Raw genomic sequence first — 20400 nt, forward strand, 5'->3', positions numbered from 1 at the left:
TGTTTAGTTATTTATTTAAATTATACTCATCTTTTTTAGTGAGTCACAGGATGTCAGGAGGGGCAGGATAGCTTCTATTTTTTTCAAGTTTTTCTCATTGCTTGTGATTTTATACCACAATGTTTACATTTTATACTGGGCTTCCCAGTAAAAGAGAGATGTGGACGTATTGGAAAGTGTCCAGCGAAGGGCCACAAGGCAATAGCAGCTTGTCAGAGGGGCAACTTTGGGGCCACTGCTCTCTTCTATGGACCAAGAACCACATTTCATCCTACCTTCCACTGTTTCAGTGGAAAAGGAAACCATGCTTCAGCTGCCAGGCTGTGGCCTGCTTTGAGGATAAAGCTGCTCTTTTTATTCTGTTCTCATTTTCATTTCTCTCTCTGGAATTTTTATTCTTAGACAAGGGACATTATATCTTAATTGGAATGTTATTTGGCTTGCCTTAAGTAGGTTTGGTTGAATTCCACAACTGCCTCTAGCCTTTGAAATGGGGTCAAGCCAGCAGGAGATGAATCCAGGTACTTTTTCAACTTTTTTTTTTTTAATAATAAAGCATTACAGTCCTTGGCATGGTGGCTCTAGTTTAAAAGGAAGACAAGCGTATGGGTCAAGTGTGGCATTTTAATGACCATAGTGATTCAGGCTAGGTAATGGAAAAAGGAAAAATCAAGTTACATTAGAGGGGGGGGATCATCAAGAAGCTATTTCATTCCTAAGTGACTAACACAAACAGTTATCAAACTTTTTCCCAGCAACCGCTTTTGAACCAGAGGAAGTTTAAACCCTAACAGATTTGCAAGAACTGTATCTCATTAGTACCAACCTTGACAGAAGGTATCAGAAAATGGAAGGCTGACAAAGCCTTAGAGAGGCTGTGTTCCTTAATGTTCTGCTGTGTGCCAACAAGCACAGGGCAGGATAATGGTATGGGATTGGGATTGGGCTGACAGCTCCCAACAACTCAAAACCACCTCTTAGCCTTTCTAGTTTACCAGACTTTTTGGAAGCGGAGGGGAACATGCCACACAGTGCAAGTCATTTTTCTGACATGACTCTGGTCTAATATTAGCGGGGGTAAGTGCACTGCTACTGTGAGATGCATTAATGATGTTGACAGAACTGAATCTGCTGTCTATGGGAGACAATGTCTCTAGGTACCAGGGGTTTATATTCTGGGAGTAGGCACTAGATTTGTAGATTTAATGGGTCATGTTCATCCTGCCATTATGTACAATCACGGTTACACACCCTCTGACTACCAAACAGTCAATGTTTGTGCTGATGCTCCTGTCACTCTGCATGCATGCTGCCATCATCCCTCCTGCCAAGACTGACCAGACGAACCATCAGCACCAAATTAAATCCTAGCAAAACACCATCACCCATCAAACAACTGGATATTTGAAAGAGACAGGGCAACAACCCCCAGAAAAGCAGCTGTAGGAGAGTCAAAACATGACAGGAGCGGTTGAGACAAAGCAGCAAGAAACGAAAATCAAAGACATGTCAAAGAAAACCCCACAAGTCATCAATAGGAAAAGATTTTCCATTTAATACTAGACTCTCTCAGGATTGAGATGCAGGCTTTTTATGCAATTACATCCAATGTTAAAATTGGTAATACATAATTTACAAAGATTAACATCAAAACAATGATCTATTTAGATATGCTTTGTAAAAAGGAAATATATTAGCAGCATTTATTTTCAGCAATCACACAGCCTACACCCATGCAGACTAAGAGTTCATACCTATTTGCAATAATGTAGTGCTTCCTGGTCTTAAAACAGCGATCCTGGTGACACACTGGTCTTTTCATTATTATAAAATAACCGAAAAATAAAAAAAGTCATTAATTTCTACACCAGTAAGAAAAACAATTCTTTGCACTTACCTAACATTTGATTGTCTAAAAAACATTTTGTTTAGTCTTTCAACAAAAGAAAGATAAAATGACAGAGCTAGTGTCTCGCTTCTGTACGCACTTTATTTTTTAAAAACTTTTTAGTGTTTAACACCATTTGAGACAATGATTTCTGTTTTAAACTAAATGAGACAACTCAAGATTTTGGACATGCGATATTCCTACTACACGCACGAGTATTTTATACTCAGGGTTCCTGGTACTGTACAGTGCTTCTCTACAGTAAGAAAATATTCCAAACTATTTTCTTATTTCTTTTTTTTTTTTTTAATAAAATATTTTTTCTCAAAGGGTTTTTTCCTTTCTTTTTTTTTTCTTTTTAAATCAACACATAAAAGTTAATGGAATGAGTCATGTTCCACTAAGAGTAAAATAATTATAATAATAACAAGAATGTACATTAGGACAAGCTTGGTCCATTAAAAAGGAACATGTAACTACTGTATTGCTTTACATCCACGCAGCAGATATATACAACTTGGCACATTAAAAACTGGTTTTCTTATAAGAACATCTAAAACAGGACTGTATATGCATATGTACGTCTGAAAGACAAAAAAGCAAAGCCATTTTAAAGGGGCAGCGTATGCTGACCACCCCCTCCCTTTGCCACAGCCTGGCCCTGGCCCAGAGACAGGCGACAGCTTCGTGGCTCTGCACACCTGGAAAGTTGTTGGGTGCAGTACAGGGAGTCCTGCTGCAGCACTGGTTTGTGGTACATTACGGCAATTGCAATTTCATGCAGTGAGAAATCAGTGCCTCGGCTGTTGCTTTCAGGAATAATACTTTTCATCAGGGCAGAGAGAGAGGGTGGTGCTAGATACACTGTCTCTTAATTTAAGAGACAGACATTTTAAGCTGTACAACCAGAACACAAGAATAGTGTTAGCAGTTGATATATTCTACAGTTCACAACAAATACTCGCTCTGAATACTGCTTGACGGTTCATGTAGTGAAGTTTCCTTTTTTTTTTTCCTTTTTCTTTTAACAGATTTTAATTTGCACAACACACTAGACACACAAGAACCACAGCTTATCAAAAAAACCAACAGCAATGGTGTTGTCAGAATTTGACTTGCTTTATAAAATTTCTCTGCAGAAAAAAGTGAAAAAAATCACACCCTGCCCCCTCCCCCCTCTATGATGCAGAACAAGTGCCTCAACCATCCAACTCCTGCTTTGCTCCAAGGTGACTTTGGAAGTTTCTCCTTGTCACAGACCAAAGGTACATGTGTGCACTGGCCATTCCACGGTGAACCTTTCGCACGTTTGGGTGCGTTTCTTCTTGGAACTTGTGCAAATCAGAGGCCACAACTTTAGGGCAGCCTTTAATTTTAAGCCACTGGGCCTTAACCCTCCCATCTGGATTTCATTCACTGGCATGGGCCATGGTGGTGCCAACAGTATCTTGTACAATCACAGGTTAATTGGTGAATATGGGGAATATTCTCATCAGAGTCAGTCAGTCGTTATCCTTCTTACCTCCCTGTTTTTATGGTTTTTATTTTTTTTTTCCTCTGAGTGGGAATATCAAGCAAAAATAAATTAAATTTGACCATCCTGGACAATAACCACGAGATTTTTCTCAGTACCTAACATCAATACAAGGCACGCCCAACAACACACACACCATAAGAGCACTGCAGAGCAGGGCAGGGCAACCCGCCAACCCAGACTTCTAAGTGCTAACTGTTTGTATATTTGTCAGTTTTCTGCTGCCCTCTTTTCCTTGGCTGGTGCAGAGGAAGTTGGGCTCCTGCCCTCAGTCCTCAGCAGACCTTGTAGCAGACTCCAGACCACAGCTTCCTCTCGTGGCATCACTTCCTGAAGCTGCTCTCCGGGATGGTCAGAGTGCGCCGCCTCAGTTTTCTTCCTGATCCTTCCTCCAGCAAGTAAGTGACATCAATAGCTGCAACAGACCACAGGCTTTTGGTAAAAGAAGGTCATACCAGTAACAGTTTTCCTATTTTCCTATTCATGGTTCTTTCAAGGATGTTTCCATCCACAGTGATATTTGAAACTCCACTGGACAAGGTGCTGAACAACCTGATTTAAGTTTGAAGTTGGCCCTGCTTTGAGTCATGTTTGGATCGGATGACCTCCAAAGATCCTTCCAACCTAAATTATTCTATGAGTCCATGATTATTTTGCATTAACTCCCAGAACACGAAAGAGACTGGACAGAGCTCATCGTAGGCTTTAAATTAAAAACAGAGACATACTTAACCAGTGCAACCACTGCACCCTTATTCTACAAGTTAGACAATACCTACGGAAGTTACTTAGAACCCAATGGAAAGCTTATTAAAGGTCAAAAGAGGCTTTCCAAATTCTCTTCAGTCTTTCTTTGCATGTCAAGTTTCTCAGTTGTAAACACGGAATAATGGGGGGAATTGGTCTTAAGAAAGCTTTTGTGGTTACTAAAATATTATATAAAACACAGTGTCAGTCATAAGAAATTTAATTTTGATTTAGTGGAAATTGCTACTGTTGCAAAACAAAACATTGCTGTAAAGAAAATTAATTATTAATAATGTCCACTAGCAGTAAATTCAGACAAAAATGTTTATCAACATGGTCTGCAGCAAACTGAAAACAAACCTGTAGAAGAAATGCTATTGTGTAATCATAGCATAAAATCTCACCATTTTTCCCTGGGATTTTCTCTAAGAGGTTTAGCAGGATTTGATTAAGTCTCTCTCTCTGAATATGCCGCCTTTCCTCTGGAGTGCACAGCTGCCTTGTGTTGGAATTGCTTTCTTCCACCTTTTTATCAGTTTCACAGGTCTCACTAGAGACTGCCTCTTTTTCTGGCTCCTCTAGGCTAGGCATCTCACTTGAAGTTTGATCTTGATTTCCTAATACATCCTCAATAAGTGGAAGAGAATCTTCTTCTTGGTTTAAGTCTTTAATCTGTGGTTTTGAGCGATCTGTTTTCCAGGACGATCTAGCAGGAAAAGAAGGGTTTAAAAACCACAATTTTTGAGACACTCATCTGAAAGGCCAATTACTAGTGAGTCAAGGACTCCTCAGTAGGTAGGGGGCTTTCTGGAATCTCAGTCATTTGACTTAATGCATGTGTTCAAACCCACCAGTTACTATCTACGGGAGGCTGTGTTCCTATAACCTTGTTTGCATAATATCAAATGCAGTCTTTTAAAAACAAATTGCTTTTTAATTTCAATTTGTAAAGGTTTTTATCTTCCAAAATAGTTGAGCTTGGCACTTACTGATGTTTTTCTGCAATAATCATGGCTCTTGATGGGTATTTTTAGTCTCTAACAGAACAGAGAGAGTGCATTGGTCCTGGCTCTTATTACAGTGCAAACATGGGCAGCGTGTTCAGGGATCTGATCTCCCTTTGTGCAGGAAGGCTGGATGCTCTTGTCCTGCGCTCTGCCATCTCCCACATTCTGTTGCCTTTGCTAACTTTCAAAATGGCTTCTGTACTCTTCCTTATGTATATTATTAAGGAACGCTGAGGCTGCTTCTATATTCTATCCCTCCTCACTTGTTCCCTTTTCTGTCTTTGAAAGTTTAGAGGATTGCTTTAAATAATTTAAACTTATTATTTCCATAGCACCCAGGGGAAATGGGTAGCAAAACCAGCGGGCACTTGATAAACAAACAGGATTACATCATCTCTTCTCAATGAAGAATCTGGTAGGTAAGACTCACCTGCCTCCATTTCTCTTGTAGTTGTCTGGTACATAATGAGGCTATAACAACAATAAAGATTATGGTTAATACCAAATAAAATTCACAGTGGAAGAAAGTGCTCGTCTATCAAATATTCTCTAAGTACCAATACAGGACTTGCCTATCTGACACTTTGGAAATGCCAGTGCATGGCTGGCATATCTCACACATCAGACAAATTCAAAGGAGAAGGCATAATCACGTAATAAGGATATATTAAATCCAGACTTATTATGCGATTCTTCGTATCTTCTAAATAAATTTCAAGCCATAGACCATCATGATAAAAATCATCTTTGCTTTCTGCACAGCAGAAGTTTGGAACCATCTCTAACCTCACTACAAAAATCTCTCTGCTTCCAGGAAGAAAAGTGCTTACTTGCAAAATATCTGCCAGATCTGATACCCCTGTGCTCAGAGACAAAGTAGTCCTGTGTAGGAGGACGTGCACGATGAAGAGTTGCTACTTCCATGGAATAGGGGAAAATGAGGCAGTGAAATGAACAGATATTCAGATGGAGAATGTTAAGGGAGACTGTACTTCATGATTTTGCTCCCTATCTGTCTGCTGTTTTTTTTGATAAGACATCTATTTTCAGTGATAATTATATATATATATATATATAAAGTAAGCAGTATGTCATTTGATAGAGCAGGGAAATGGAAATAGGAAAATACTGCTTTTCTGTATTGGGAATCACTGTTCAAAGGTACTGCTGGAAACCATTTTTTAAGCAAGTTTATTAATACATGGAGTAATTACACCAAAGGAAAGAAAGCCTGACACAGACAGGCTAACAAACTCACATTGGACTATATGTTGTGTGATTCTCTAAAACACTGCAGAATTGTGACCAGAAAGTGAGTTTTAAGATTTCCTTTACTCAGGAGTGGCTTAAATGAAATTAGCATCTAGAGTTCAGTCAGAAACCACAGTCTCTAAACTTATACATCACCATTTGTTCAACATCTGTTTGCCTTTGAACTGCATATTCTCTGTCTACAGTCAATTTCTCTTTCCAAGCTTTCTTTCTAGCCAGCTTTTAAACCAGACTGTGTATGCTTATGTGTCAGCTTCCTTCAGTTTACCAAGCTTGATTCATAAACAGAGAGCCAGGGGCGTTAAAAAAATACGTCCAGTCTTTTAGTAAAAAGTAAGAAAGCTAAGAGAAGAAACACTTACAGAAAAGTCTCTCTTGGGCGTGAGTTTCTTGGGGAAGTGGTCAAAGGCATAGGGCTTGGTGCAGACAGGATAACGATTCCGGTGGATCTTGTAGAAGAGATGAGCTGATTTATCAAGGCGGTAATCGCAAATATATACATCTTGCTCCTTCACGCCTTTTGGCCTCCCTGCGGTTTCAAAGTAAAGCACATAGGAAAAAAAGTTAATCAGATTCAAGAGGAAACACATGGTATACCAGAACAAGAACAAGCCATACACAGTGTCAGAGAAGTAGGGGGCTGTCAGAACTGTTAGGTGGGATGGCAAGCATTCTTGTTTGTTCTCCTTGATTCATAATCATAATAGCGGACACATTGCTAGTTCAATTTAAGAGGAAAACCTGTATACTCTAATCAAATAGTATCCAAACTTTTGCAAAAACTATTATCAACTCCCATCACTTTCTCTTCCCTGCCCACCACAATCCCACCTTGCTGCTGTCTCTTCAGTACTGGCCCCCTTAGAAGAGAAATCACTGTCCCAGCGCTAAGGCAATAATGCTTCCTCAGCTCTGATACTCTGTAAACATTGGCTACGGCCTTTTTACAGCAGTAACTATTTTAGCATACTTCCCAAATTATTAGAAAGGTGTATTGTATTTAATTTCTCATCCCGTTAAGTTTCCTTACCTTTGCAGTAGGTGTATAGGTCAAGAACACAGCACGTTCCCACCACAGCCTCTAAGGGGATAATTTCATACAACGGCACCCGGAAGAGCTCATTGTGATAAAACTTTCGAGAGGGGGAATGATGTGTTTCATGTGGACGGAAATAATGATGACCAAATGCAAACCGCTCCTCTCTGTTTGAAGGTGTAAAGGTAAGAGAAAGAGAGAAACAGAAGGGAAAAAAAGACTATTTCTGTAAGCCTGTGATACAACTTAATGCCCTCCACTTAATTTTGAATTATCTATCTTGCACTTTTGCAATGACTGATGAAAAGCGAAGTCACATGAATATTACATATTCAACTTTATTGCCTTCAGTAAGTGGAAATACTCCCTAGTGTGATTCTTATGAACACGGCAGACTTACTGTGCTGCTATCATTGGAGCATATGCATTTAATCACGTTACAGTGGCTTAGCAAGTCAGTTATTGTTAGCTGAGCCAATTCAGCTGTCAGTGTGTATTCTCATCCTATTCCAACAGTGAGGAAAGTACATCAACTTCTATCTCTCATCCCTTGCTTAAACCTCCAGCCTTACGTGTTTTTACTTTGCAGTTGTGGAGCACAAGCAGAGACAAGTGGGAAATCATCAAGTCTTTGTAACTGAGTTGTGTTCAGTCCTGCATTTTTAAGCTACGACAAGACTTCCACAAAATTACTGTGTTTTGACAGGTAGGTATATGGAGTGTCTCAAATTCAAAAGATGCCTTGAACATACTTCTCATTTTTCCAGAGTTTTTCAATGCGGAAAATATCGAGTTTCTCCCTGTTGATGTGGGACAGCAGCCGATACGACTGCCGGACCGGGTGTCCATCTGGAGTTCTACGGCTGTCTCTCATCAGGTAAACACAATCACCTGGCAAGAGGCACAAAATATACACCTGTAAAGAACTTTTCATGAGTCCAGCACACCAAAAATAGAGGAGTAAATGGTTTCATTAAAACTAACATGACAAAGCTACCTAATGTTGAATTGTAGAGCGATGCAAAACCAATGCAGAACTGGCAAAAGGAGGAAAGGTTACCTTGATCATTTTCACAAAAGCTTTAGAGCAAGAACTAAACGTAACTTCAATTGTATGCCCAGACTGAAAATACTAACATGTACTGAATCAAGATAAATTATGACAGACCGCAGGATGTGTAACAAAATAAGTTTTGATTAGGAAAATGTGTCGAAATTAGTGATAGCTCCAATGTTTAAAGAATAAATCTAAGCTTTAAGAGAGAAGACACTTAGAGAGATTATTATTAAGAAAATAAATAATTGACTGAAAAGCCCCAAGCCTTTGATTATTCCAGCAGAACTCAAATAAGATGCATAGCTCAGGAAAGGTAAGCAGAACTCAAAAAGGGCTGAACAAAATGATACCCCTGGCAACTAAAAAAGTCTTTCCCAAGTGCAACCCCTAAACAGGTCCCTAAACTTCTATTTATTCATTTTGTCCCATGAGTGAATTAACTCTTTAATTTCTCTGCTCTGACCTGTGAAATGGCATTAAAAGTACTTCCTCTCCACCCCCCAGACTTGACTCCCATTCTTACTTGTACACTGCACCTTTCTTTGTGGCCATGACTATCATTCGATAGGGTGAAAATACACTGCTCCATTCAAAAAGACTTTCTCCTTTAGGGAAAAAGCTTTAATCAGTAATGTTCACAAAGAACCTGAAGAGTCTCACAGGGAGAACATTTGGGAAACTAAAAGTATTACTGGAAATATAATTGGATTTAGTATGTAGTATTTAAAAATCAATTCCACCTTTTCTGTTATTTATCGCGCAGTGAACAAAAAACTGGTAGGTCCCAAGTCATAAAAAAAATTAAGAAAAACTACCCTGGGTAAGATCAAAGGTCGTATAGCATAGTATTCTAGCTAGAAAATTGGGCAGTAGCAGATGCTTAGGAGGAAGAAGCATAGGAAAAAGGCATGCATAGGAAAAGCCTTCCCTTCGGGTTTCCTTTAATCTCTGTTTTACAGACTTTTAAAGCTAAAGGCTATAGCTGGACCACTGTGCATAAATAGGCGGGGATTAATCCTTCCTCCAAGAATTTGTCTTATCTTTTTGGAACCACTTATACTCTTGACCTCTCCAACTTCCTGTTGCAATGCTTCCCATAGTTTAGTTATGTTTTTGTAAAAAAATACTTCCTATTGTTTAGTATGTTGCCTGCTAATTTCAGTGTTTATTCCCTAATTTCTACATTGTTGCACTTTCCTATGCCACTCATGATTTCATAGACCTTTATCATATCACCCTTCAAATCATCTGCATAGACTTTGTTCACAGCAAAGATGTTTCATATCTGATTAACCTTGTCATTGTGCTTGTTTTTACAAGTAGTAAGGTACTCTTTCTGAGATGGGATGACAAGAACAGTACATAGCATGCAAGACAGACACACCGTAAGACTACAGAATGGCACAATTACTTTTTCTGTTTTGTTCATAATAATTTCTAATACTCAGTCTACCTTTTTGACTCATGCCGAACATTTCTCTTATGTTTCCATTAAATTGCAATGACTCCTGGATTTTTTTTCCCCTAAGTACATACTTATTTTTGTGTATGTGCAGTTATGTCTATTTTCCTTCCATGTACATTACTATTATTTAATTAGCAGGTTCTGTCTCTGTTATTTCCACAGCTTAGTAAAAAGATGCTAGAGAACCACCAAGTACAACGTGGCCCCAGGTTCATGAACATCTCAGTTTTGTTCTCCCTTAGCTTATAATCAAACTTAAGATTAAAGTGAAGGACGTGTAATTATATTTTCATAAATATGATCTAATTTATCAATCTTGTATAAGTTTAAAAGATGATCTTAAGGACTCCTCGTATGCAAAAATCGCTTTAAGGTTTTATGTAGTCGCCTGTCACTGTAACAGTGGAGTACAATACATTGCACTATTAAAAAAATGCTGATTTAAAACAGAGATGACATGGGCCATATGGGCACTGACATCTGCCTACAACCATGAAGCCAGCTTTTAAACCTTCTGATACACCAGGATCCCTATTAAACAAATAGAAGCTGTAGTTGTAGGAAGGAGAGATAGAGTTTCATTCTAGCTTGATTAAGTAAAAAATGGACTGAAGACAGAATGACATAGGCTTGCATATAAGCTAGCAGAGTGCAAGCTCTTCAAGGACTCAGCATGTATTTGCTGGTGATAAGCCTGTACTCACCCATTGTGTTAGCTCTTCTTACTATCTGAACTATAGCTGGGATAACATCATCTTCATTTTACTAAGCTAAGGATTACTTTTAAGCAACCCACCTCCCTAATTTCTGTAAAAGACTCATAGAGAAAAAAAAGTAAAGTACACACTGAGACCAGCTGCTGGCCCCAAGCAGAATGTAAATAAAACCACCTATTTTTGGCTGTTATTTTACATTTGCTACTTTCAACTCTTCTTCCCTACCTCTTCAGTGAGAATAAAGCAACTCTAGTACTTACTGTACCTGACTAAAAAAGGAGTATTCAGAAAGAAATGTACACCGATACTCTCTTGCCCTAAAGATCAGGAAGCTTGATTTCAAGTTTATCCAGGCATTACTGACTACTGAAATAGCTACCCCTCTGTCTCGAAAAGGGAGTTTATAGTTCTGTGTTTCCACAGAAGAGATGTGGCTGCTATTGCTGGTGCATCAGCGATAATGACATATGACAGTTTCTGGCTATGTGGGTTTTCTGAGATCCATTTTGACTTCTGTTTATCAACTCACATGTGAGGTAGAACTCCTTGTTCACGCTGCAGGACGTTATGGACCAACTGATCAAATCTATTTGCATAATCTCCTGGTTTTACATGTTAGGTAATTTTTGCAGAGGAAGCATGTCTGTAGTATATAACTCAACAACCTTAAGTAAAATTGTCAAGAAATTAAAAAACTAAGTCCTCTAACCAGAGACTGAAGGACCCTCACTTATTTAGAGGGATTTGATCACAGTAAAGTGTGTGCACTGACACGGAAGCTTTTCAGCCTTGCTCCTCAAAAACATGAGTTCTCAAGCATAGAACTGGAAGACAAATCAATTCAATGTACAGACACAACTCCCCAGCAGCGAGGGCGGACTAAGTTACAAATAGTCTCAAAAGCACTTTTAGTCTTTATCGCAAGATCAGCCTCTTTCTAATACGCAACACATAGGAAAAGTCTAGGCATATAGCGACTGGAGGGCTGAAGGTGACTATGGTCTCTTTTGCCTTGGAATCTGTAAATTACATGACCTTTTAGAAACCAGAGAGAGTATGTATTGGGTTTGCGTGGCAAGGTTTTGGTAGTGGGGGGGCTACAGGGGTGGCTTCTGTGAGAAGCTGCTAGAAGCTTCCCCTATGTCTGACAGAGCCAATGCCAGCTGGCTCCAAGATGGACCTGCTGCTGGCCAAGGCCGAGCCCATCAGCAATGGTGGTAGCGCCTCTGGGATAACAGATTTAAGAAGGGAAACCTGCAGTGGGGCAGGAGATTGAAATGTGAGAGAAATCTCTATGCAAATACCTAGGTCAGTGAAGGAGGGGGAGGAGGTGCTGCAGGCACTGCAGCAGAGATTCCCCTGCAGCCTGTGGTAAAGACCATGGTGAGGCAGGCTGTCCCCCTGCAGCCCATGGAGATCCATGGTGGAGCAGATATCCACCTGCAGCCCGTGGAGGACCCCACACCAGAGCAGGGAGATGCCCAAAGGAAGCTGTGACCCCGTGGGAAGCCCGTGCTGGAGCAGGCTCCTGGCAGGACCTGTGGCCCCGCAGGGGACCCACGCAGGAGCAGTCTGTGCCTGAAGGACTGCAGCCTGTGGAAGGGGCCCATGCTGGAGCAGTTCATGAAGAACTGCAGCCCGTGGAAAGGACTCATGTTGGAGAAGTTCGTGAAGGACTGTCTCCTGTGGAAGGGACCCCACACTGGAGCAAGGGAAGAGTGTGGGGAATCCTGCCCCTGAGGAGGAAGGAGTGGCACAGACAACATGTGATGAACTGACTCCAACCCCCATTCCCTGTCCCCATGCACTGCTGGGGAGGTAGGTAGAGAATCTGGGAGTGAAGCTGTGCCTGGGAAGAAGGGAGGGGTGGGGGGAAGGTGTTTTAAGATTTGGTTTTACTTCTCATTCCCCTACTCTGGTTTGATTGGTAATACATTAAGTTAATTTTCCCCAAGTCGAGTCTGTTTTGCCCGTGACGGGAACTGGTTGAATGATCTCTCCCTGTCCTTATCTCAACCGACGAGCCTTTTGTTATATTTTCTCTCCCCTGTCTAGCTGAGTGGGGGGAGTGATAGAGTGGCTGCGTGGTGCTTAGTTGCTGGCTGGGGTTAAACCACGACCGAGAGTAAAAAATTGTTTCTTCTACTGTCTCCGAGATGCCTTATATGCCTGTGTGCCTGCATCACAACAACTTCTATAGGCAGGTGTCGTGCCTCAGAACTTTTGGCAGAGAACTTGAGACGAGCAATGAATCTACAGATTTCCCCTTTTTCTACTGTAGCTGTGTATTCCTTTCTAGCATCTTCTGGTTATAGACCTTGCTTATCTATTCCCTGTAACTGCAGGGGCATTTGGTGCCTAACAGTGGCAGTTTGGTCTCCTTTGTCCTCTGCCAATGGCACATGGAGTTCAGCCACGTAAGGACTAACATTTCTCTAATTAAAAGTCACCAAGACCAGATTAGAGGTACATGAGTGAAATATAACGTGTCATGACAAAAATTACCTTAATGCTATGAATGACTGGAAGATGCCACAAAACCCAGCTAAACATAATCCATTTTAACAGAAAACATAAAAGCAAGTACCAATACAACCCTAGAAAGTGAGTTACTCTCCAGCAAGGAACCCAGCATAAAACAAGAAACAGCAAACCTAAATGGCTGAACTCTAGACAGCATAGACAATGCAGAGCAACAACAAAAAAGGAAGACTGAATGCAAACTCTAGAATTCTGCAGAGGGGATAAAGAATACAATGTTCTTGGACCTTTTTTTTTTTTTTAATTCTCCACTTTCCTGAAGACTCTCCCATTCTCCTCTAGCAAACATACCAACTGGTTTTACTCATTCAAGAGCAGTTCTCTTAATAATTCTATAGGCTTCTTTCTAACCTTGTATGTATCTGTAGGATGAAATAAAAAAAATAATAATCAGTGAACTGAATTATGTGGCTGTGTAGCTGCCTCTGAAAGACTCACGGCTTTGAAGCAATGTCCAGAAAGATACACTTTACAGAACAAACAAGCAATAAGTTGGGTGTTTTAATGACCATTCTACACTAAAATACTGAAGGCCTAACAGCCTTCTTTGCCTTTACTTCTAAACGTTAACTACCAGGAACTGGCTCAGCATCTTCCTTCTCTGGCCACAAGGAGAGCCCTATCTGTGCTAAAGGTAATTAATGTTTCTTCTTCAACCAGCCTGTGAGAACTCTTACTATGTGTCGCTCCCATAACAGCAAAGAGTGCAGCTTTCTACTTGTAAAAAGATAAAAGCATTTCAAACAGGGTGATGCCAGAAATCTCTGTACACTCTTATCTGATGGAAATCACAGCAGCCACCAGAGTTAGTACATACCTTGGCGCAGAAGCAGATCGTCCCGTAATAAGCATATATAATAAACACAGCCAGGCTGGGCATAATGGGGACGAGGAATCATGGGAACCTCCTGGATGAAAGAAGAAAAAAAGGAAGGAAATGATGAGATGCCCACCATCATCAGTGCAAAAATGGGGCTGATATCCATTTGGAAACATGCAGAAGTGCACAGAGAAGAAGAACTGACACTTAATGTGATTAAGCCTAAAACAAGGAAGCTACACCATAAAATGAGAATCCCACACTGGTCTTGCCAATCTCAATAAATATAAATGCAAGAGCTGCTTTAGTTTGTAACTGTAGTAGTGAAGAGGAGATTTTTTTTTTTTTTACCCTATTCACAGATCGAGGTTCACACTGCTCACACAAGTAGTGTTCAACATCAGAATTCACACCCATACAGTCACAGTGCTGCCAGACCTAGAAAAAGATACATCCCAGTTAGAAATTCCATAGATTTTATTTACCAATTGCATTTTCTCAAAAAATGTTAAGCACAGCAAGAAAACAAGCAAGGAATTTCAAGATTTTCTTTGAACTATTTCACACTATGTCAGAAGACAGACAAGATCCCCATGCAACTGTTCGTGTAAAAGCCCCAAATTGTTGAAATTAATTCTGCTCGCCTAAAGACAGGAGTTCTTGGCAGTTTCAGAAAAGTGCTAGCTCCTCTATATAGAAATGCAAGTTGCATCTCCTCTGTGGAAACAGAATCTCTCAGTTCTTTTGGAGAGGAAATGAAGGTCTGAAGAAGTAATTAATGCTACTAGCTACATGGAAACTGCTGGTAAAAGTTCCACTGGTTATGGAGAATAGAAAAAGAGTACCAGACTCCATTTTGTGTTCCCCCTGCCTCACCATGCACTTTTCACACTGGATCATGAGTCCTTCATCTTTGTAAAGGCCACAAATGCAACGGATCACATCCTCGTCCTTCTCATGCCCATTTTCTTTTTCACAGACCGATGTCTCGCTGCTGTCAGCTTCACTTGCTGTTTCTCCCACAATTTCATCTATTTGGGCAGATGCCTCATGGCGAGCGTTATAATATGCTTTCCGTAGCCGGCATACATCACGCCCGGTTGGAGATTTTCTGCCATAATATTTCTGAATAAAAACAAAACAAAGAATGAAAAAATATTTTTTTTTCCAGGTTCCATGCTTTTGGTGCATTCCTCCTGTCTGCATGCACCGTTAAAGGTGTCATCACTAAAGCCGCATCCAAAAATGTCGTATACACCTGTCCATCTACTTCCTTATTTTGAACAGCAGGTCCATGTATCTTACATATGACACTGAAGAACAAGGTACCTCTGCCAAAAGGTACTGAAATTTCATTAGGTTAGCTGTTCATGCATGTTCTTGACCTTCTATTTGTCTGACCTAAGGCAATCAAAAAGCACTAAGAGTAAGCTGAAGCACATGAATTGCTATCAATGTGATGATCCGTTTGTGATGAATGGACAAGTTTTCCTTCTCTAAAATATTTTTCTTCTTTTATTACTGTAACTCAGCAAGAGCATTAAATGAGGGTATATCCCCACTGTCTATGCAATAGCTTTAAGGCCAGAGAGAGCCTCACCTCTGCATTCCGGAAGACCTTCAGCATGTCCCCATCAAAAGCTTCCACAGTTTTATAATAGCCAGTCAAGATCTGTTTCTCAATTGTGGCAAGGTCCAATGGGTCAGAGATCTTTTCATAATAGTCTGCATTTCTAAAATGGGAATGTATGCACAATGTCATTTTCACTAGCAATTCAAAGCTGTGCAAATCCATTATAGAAAACTATGGGTTGCTCTGAGAAGCAAGTACTTACTTTTTCTTTGGGGGTAAGTTCAGGAGGGGAGCTGCAAGAGCCTGCCTGGAGGAATCTGCAACAGGAACACACAGTTTAGCAACACTTACTTCAGTAAAACTTAAAAAGACAAGTAACTAACAGCACTCAGTCTAGGTTAAAAAAAGACTCTTCTACTATCTACCTGAGGCACAGGGAATTGAAATGCTTTTGCATTTCTAGAAGTTGGTTGCTGTAATCAGACTACATGTATCAAAATGGAGGATAGTTTCCCTGCAATTCTGTCAATTGTACCATTTTGCTGAACTACTGAAAAATCCATTTAAAAGGATAGCAACATCTGCAGATTCTGGTAGCAGAGGAAAGGGTTGAGGATAAAGCAAAGTGATTATTGGTAGCAGGAGAAGGGCAGGGGGGGCAGGGAAAGGAAGGTTATTTAACATCCTGAAATAAAACTCATTTTTCTCTAGTATTTTCTATTCAGAGAGTCCATTGTTCCAGAGGCTGAAAAAGTTTCCATGGAGATTTTTTTAGGACTGTCACCTTCACCTTTGTAGGATATGATGCTATCACATATTTCCTTGAAGATTTGTGCTAGGCGGGCAGCACGAGCCACTTCAATATTCTCTTCAGCTGCAGCCAAGCGTCGTGTTCTCACAGAGCGGGAGGTCTGAAGGGCTGAAAACTGGGTCATGAAGACATCTGAAAGAGGGCAAAAAAGAATACTTTCTAAACAAAAAATTAAAGATCAAATTTCTGACCCAGCAACTCCATCACCAATTATTAAAATTAACATGTTTTCTAAGCTACCATAACAGTAAAAGGCTTCAGTTTCATATTCCTAAGTTGGCTCTCACTGCTTATAGTTCATCTAAATGGTTAAGCTGGTTATCTAAGTATTTTATGTTGCTGGAGCAAATACAGCATGTCTGAATTCACCCAAAATACTCACTTCCAACTTCTCATGTACCTGACAGTGAGGACCAAATCCTGCATGGCTGTGAAGATTATGGTCCTATGAATAGAGTGCTATTTTTGAAGCAGGATTAATAAAGTTTTTCTGATAGTCATATTTTGTCCCATTCCCATAACTGACTACACGCTAAAAAGCTTTGTTTTCTAAAGGCCTGAAATCCATTAAATTATGAGGATAAATGACACTTTTCAAAGTCAGCACAACTGTTTCTTGTCTAGGGATATAGAAAGTAGAAAACAGCCCTTCTCTGTAAGGGTGCAATCACGGAAAAAGTTAAGTATCATCCTCCTCCTCCTCTGATAAACCACTCTTGATGAAACGTGAGACATGACAATTTTTACCAGGACTTGAGAGACATCAGGGCTGCTGGAGGAACACAAATGAATCCAGCAACCAGATGATTGGTTTATATAGTACACAATTCTCATTCCTAAGAAAATAGCATTAAGTGTTTCAGAGGAAATTGCAGAATGCCATAATGCAAAAAATACATTGAAACAGCAAAAGAGCTTGTCTTACCCTGCTATGTAAAAATAAGGGCATACAAACACATATATAGGTATTTTTATCTGTATAGCATTCCCTGTATGTATTACAAAAGGTATATGAATCTTGTAGTAATGCTACATTTGATTTATACACAGAGTGTACTTAAACTCTTCATGGGCATGTCATATAGGTTCTCAAAGTAGCAACCTGAGGAACCTGTGTTGGCCTCACCAGATTTAATGTTGCCATCATCCCGACAGATTCCATTCCAGCGGTTGTATAGTGATGTGGTATGGATATTGTCACTGACATGCTTCACTTCCTCTTGTTTTTGTCGAATCTTTTCCCAGTTTCGTACCAAAAATACATGGTGTTTTAGCACAAAATTCCTACAGAAATTAGAAAAGCATTAAAAAATCACCTTCTTACTGTAAAATTAATTCCTTAGTGTGGGGAAAAAGACAGATATTCAGAGGTACACTTCTGTACCTTCTCTCACTGGAGAGGAATTCCACCCTAGCTGGTGAAAGGAGAACTAAGAACTGCTTACTCAGACATTTCATGATGCCCTATCTTATAGAAAAAAAATAATTTCAACATTTGCACAACACTCCATTTCTGAGGAAAATCCCACTGAAATCATTCCTTACCTTTCTCTGTTAGACATGGGCTTCATCTGAAGCTGTGGTGTCAGCCTTGTTGGTGCATTCACACTTTCACTGGGTTCCTCTGGGATGTGGCCTCTCTGGAAAACAGATCATTCTGATAGACAGGAAAAACTGTGCCAAGAACTTAGCAAAGCAGTAAAAGTAGTTCCCGAGACAGAATCTGTAGTAGTTCTCTATAGCATTTCTCTATAGTATTTCTCTGAAGTTTAAAATACACAAATACACAGTTTTTCGGTCCAATGGCACAAACTGATTTCCTATTAATCTTTATCCACCAAAAAAGCTGTCTTTACTACTTACTCTCTTCTTTAGTTTGTGCTTTGACTTCCTTTTCTCTTTCGACCGTCCAGGCCTTCTGTGGGTGCTCACAGGCTGATTGCTTTTGCTTGAAAGTCCATTCATTCGCTGACTTTTACCCCCAATTATTCCTCTGCATTTGTCAAAACCACATTTGCAGAGTTGCTTTGGGGGAAAAAGAAAAAAAAAAAAAAAAAAAAAAAAAAGGAGAAATTCTTTTAAATAAAACCCAAAACATTTAGATTATCTCTCAATATTATAAAGAGCCTGTTCTGTGAAATACAACACAATAGGTTTTGTTAATTGACCTTCAACTTTACAGAACTGTTTGTCTTTGATGAGTTTTCTCAAGGTCTTGCACTGTGATCCTCACCTGTTTTTCAACATTAAATGAATGAAAATTGTAGTCGTAAGTCAATTCAGTACCAGCAGGCATGTCTTTAAGTGCATATAATCCAATCCGGTAAACACCATTAACAGACCTGCAGGGAAAATACAATAAAATATTCCCAACAATTAAAAAGAAAATTGGCTTCATCCATGTAGTGGAAGTGTTAGAGACAGGAAACAACACTTCTGCTGTGCCCTGGATTATGCTTGTTCTTCATTTGTACTGCTCTCGTTTATTTCTTACAATAAACTTTGAAGACCAAAAAAGTGAATACCGTATTTACAAAGATTTGGAAGTTGTGCTTCAAATAGAGAAACTACAAACCACATTGGCTATCACGGCAGATCTACTTACCAACCACCAAGATTCAGGCCCTCACCCTAAACCAAAAGCTTACACTGAACATCATACCTTGTTTCACAAAATGCATAAAATTAATAAAATTAATTGCCTCTCCAATTCTTTATTTTTTTGTGTTGTATTTTTAAATTTAAAACTTGATTACTACTGCTTAAATCCACTAGAATTATCTGAGAATCACAAGCTACTCTGCTGTACTGCCACCACAGCTGATTCTTATTACAACCATCTGCTATTTCACTCTAAGTTATTCCCTACAAATTTCTCAGTACCTCCTACTAGTCTAGCACTGGATTTCTTCTGATAACATAGTACTGATATGACACAGGGTATGCTGAAATCAGACTACTTCCCTGTTTGCCTGCTTTAAAAAAAATATCTGAATTGCCAGAAGGAAAGAATATATACACATAGATTATTTTACGGCATTACCTAGGCTTCAAAATTAGTAGCAGGTTAACAGTATGACAAACAACAATGTTGGATTTGCCTTGCCAGAAAACTCAAGATCCTGTCTCCAAAACATCCAACACTTGAAAACATTACATTACTTGTGCAATGCAAGCATGATAGCAAATATTATTTACACTGTTCAGCTTGATTCCCCTCCCTATTTGAGATCAGATTCTCTTAGATGATCTGGTTATCTGTATCTTAGTCACTGGTATACCAGTCTTCCAGTAAACAGAATATATTTTTCTTACCATTTCTGCATCTCACAGTTAGGATTACAGCTGTGGTTGATAAAACGAGCCTCATTGCCCATACGATAACTATCTATCACCATTCCACTGTCTAAATTCAGGCAGTAATGATCACTGTGATTATGGTACTGTTCAATCATCCGGTTCCTAGGAAGCAACACAGGAAAGTTATTTATGATTCTGCTTGTTGCTGCAAAGCAAACAGGGAGTAACACAGTAATAGCACATTCAAGAATTCTGAGAGAGGGTTTTGAAGAAAAAGCAATTATAATCTTGTATATTTTATAGAACCGTACACCTAGAGATGGAGGAAAACCATTATTATACCTATTTTTATAAGTCAAGGCCATTGACAGAGCTTGGATTAGAATTTAGAAATTTGCTCTTCTGGAATGCTCCCTTTTGGGTTCTGCAGATTATTTGTATACATTTCATGTTGATAACCTGTGTATGGAAGAGAAAATGCAAGTATACATTCTTTGGTGTGTATATGTATGCAAGTGTACAACAATCAGCTTCTTCCTTTCATTATCTGGGACTGGACACAATTTCTGGAATTTACATTCATGGATTACAGCTACCTCTTTTTAGCAAGAGAGCAACAGTAACAGGAGTCAG

At 39.6% G+C, this 20400-nt stretch overlaps 1 protein-coding gene across 4 annotated transcripts in view; it reads right to left on the minus strand.

Moving 5' to 3' along the window:
- Nucleotides 1-1535: 1535 nt before the first annotated feature.
- Nucleotides 1536-20400, minus strand: part of ASH1L (ASH1 like histone lysine methyltransferase) — a 65278-nt gene continuing 46413 nt past the window's right edge. For 2 of the 4 annotated variants that reach the window (XM_052795447.1, XM_052795445.1), the window contains 17 exons: nt 19783-19929; nt 18701-18809; nt 18331-18492; nt 18013-18107; nt 17594-17751; nt 16441-16599; nt 15919-15973; nt 15684-15816; nt 14960-15208; nt 14435-14521; nt 14081-14171; nt 8237-8375; nt 7479-7651; nt 6811-6977; nt 5607-5647; nt 4574-4875; nt 1536-3837 (listed from right to left, as the gene is read on the minus strand). In XM_052795447.1, coding sequence (XP_052651407.1) covers nt 3746-3837; nt 4574-4875; nt 5607-5647; nt 6811-6977; nt 7479-7651; nt 8237-8375; nt 14081-14171; nt 14435-14521; nt 14960-15208; nt 15684-15816; nt 15919-15973; nt 16441-16599; nt 17594-17751; nt 18013-18107; nt 18331-18492; nt 18701-18809; nt 19783-19929 — 2359 coding nt within the window. In that variant the 3' untranslated portion in view covers nt 1536-3745. The remainder of the gene's footprint in view (nt 3838-4573; nt 4876-5606; nt 5648-6810; nt 6978-7478; nt 7652-8236; nt 8376-14080; nt 14172-14434; nt 14522-14959; nt 15209-15683; nt 15817-15918; nt 15974-16440; nt 16600-17593; nt 17752-18012; nt 18108-18330; nt 18493-18700; nt 18810-19782; nt 19930-20400) is intronic. The other 2 variants (XM_052795446.1, XM_052795448.1) reach the window with 1 other exon arrangement.

Source organism: Harpia harpyja, chromosome 9 (assembly GCF_026419915.1).
Source record: "Harpia harpyja isolate bHarHar1 chromosome 9, bHarHar1 primary haplotype, whole genome shotgun sequence".
NCBI classification, from domain to species: domain Eukaryota; kingdom Metazoa; phylum Chordata; class Aves; order Accipitriformes; family Accipitridae; genus Harpia; species Harpia harpyja.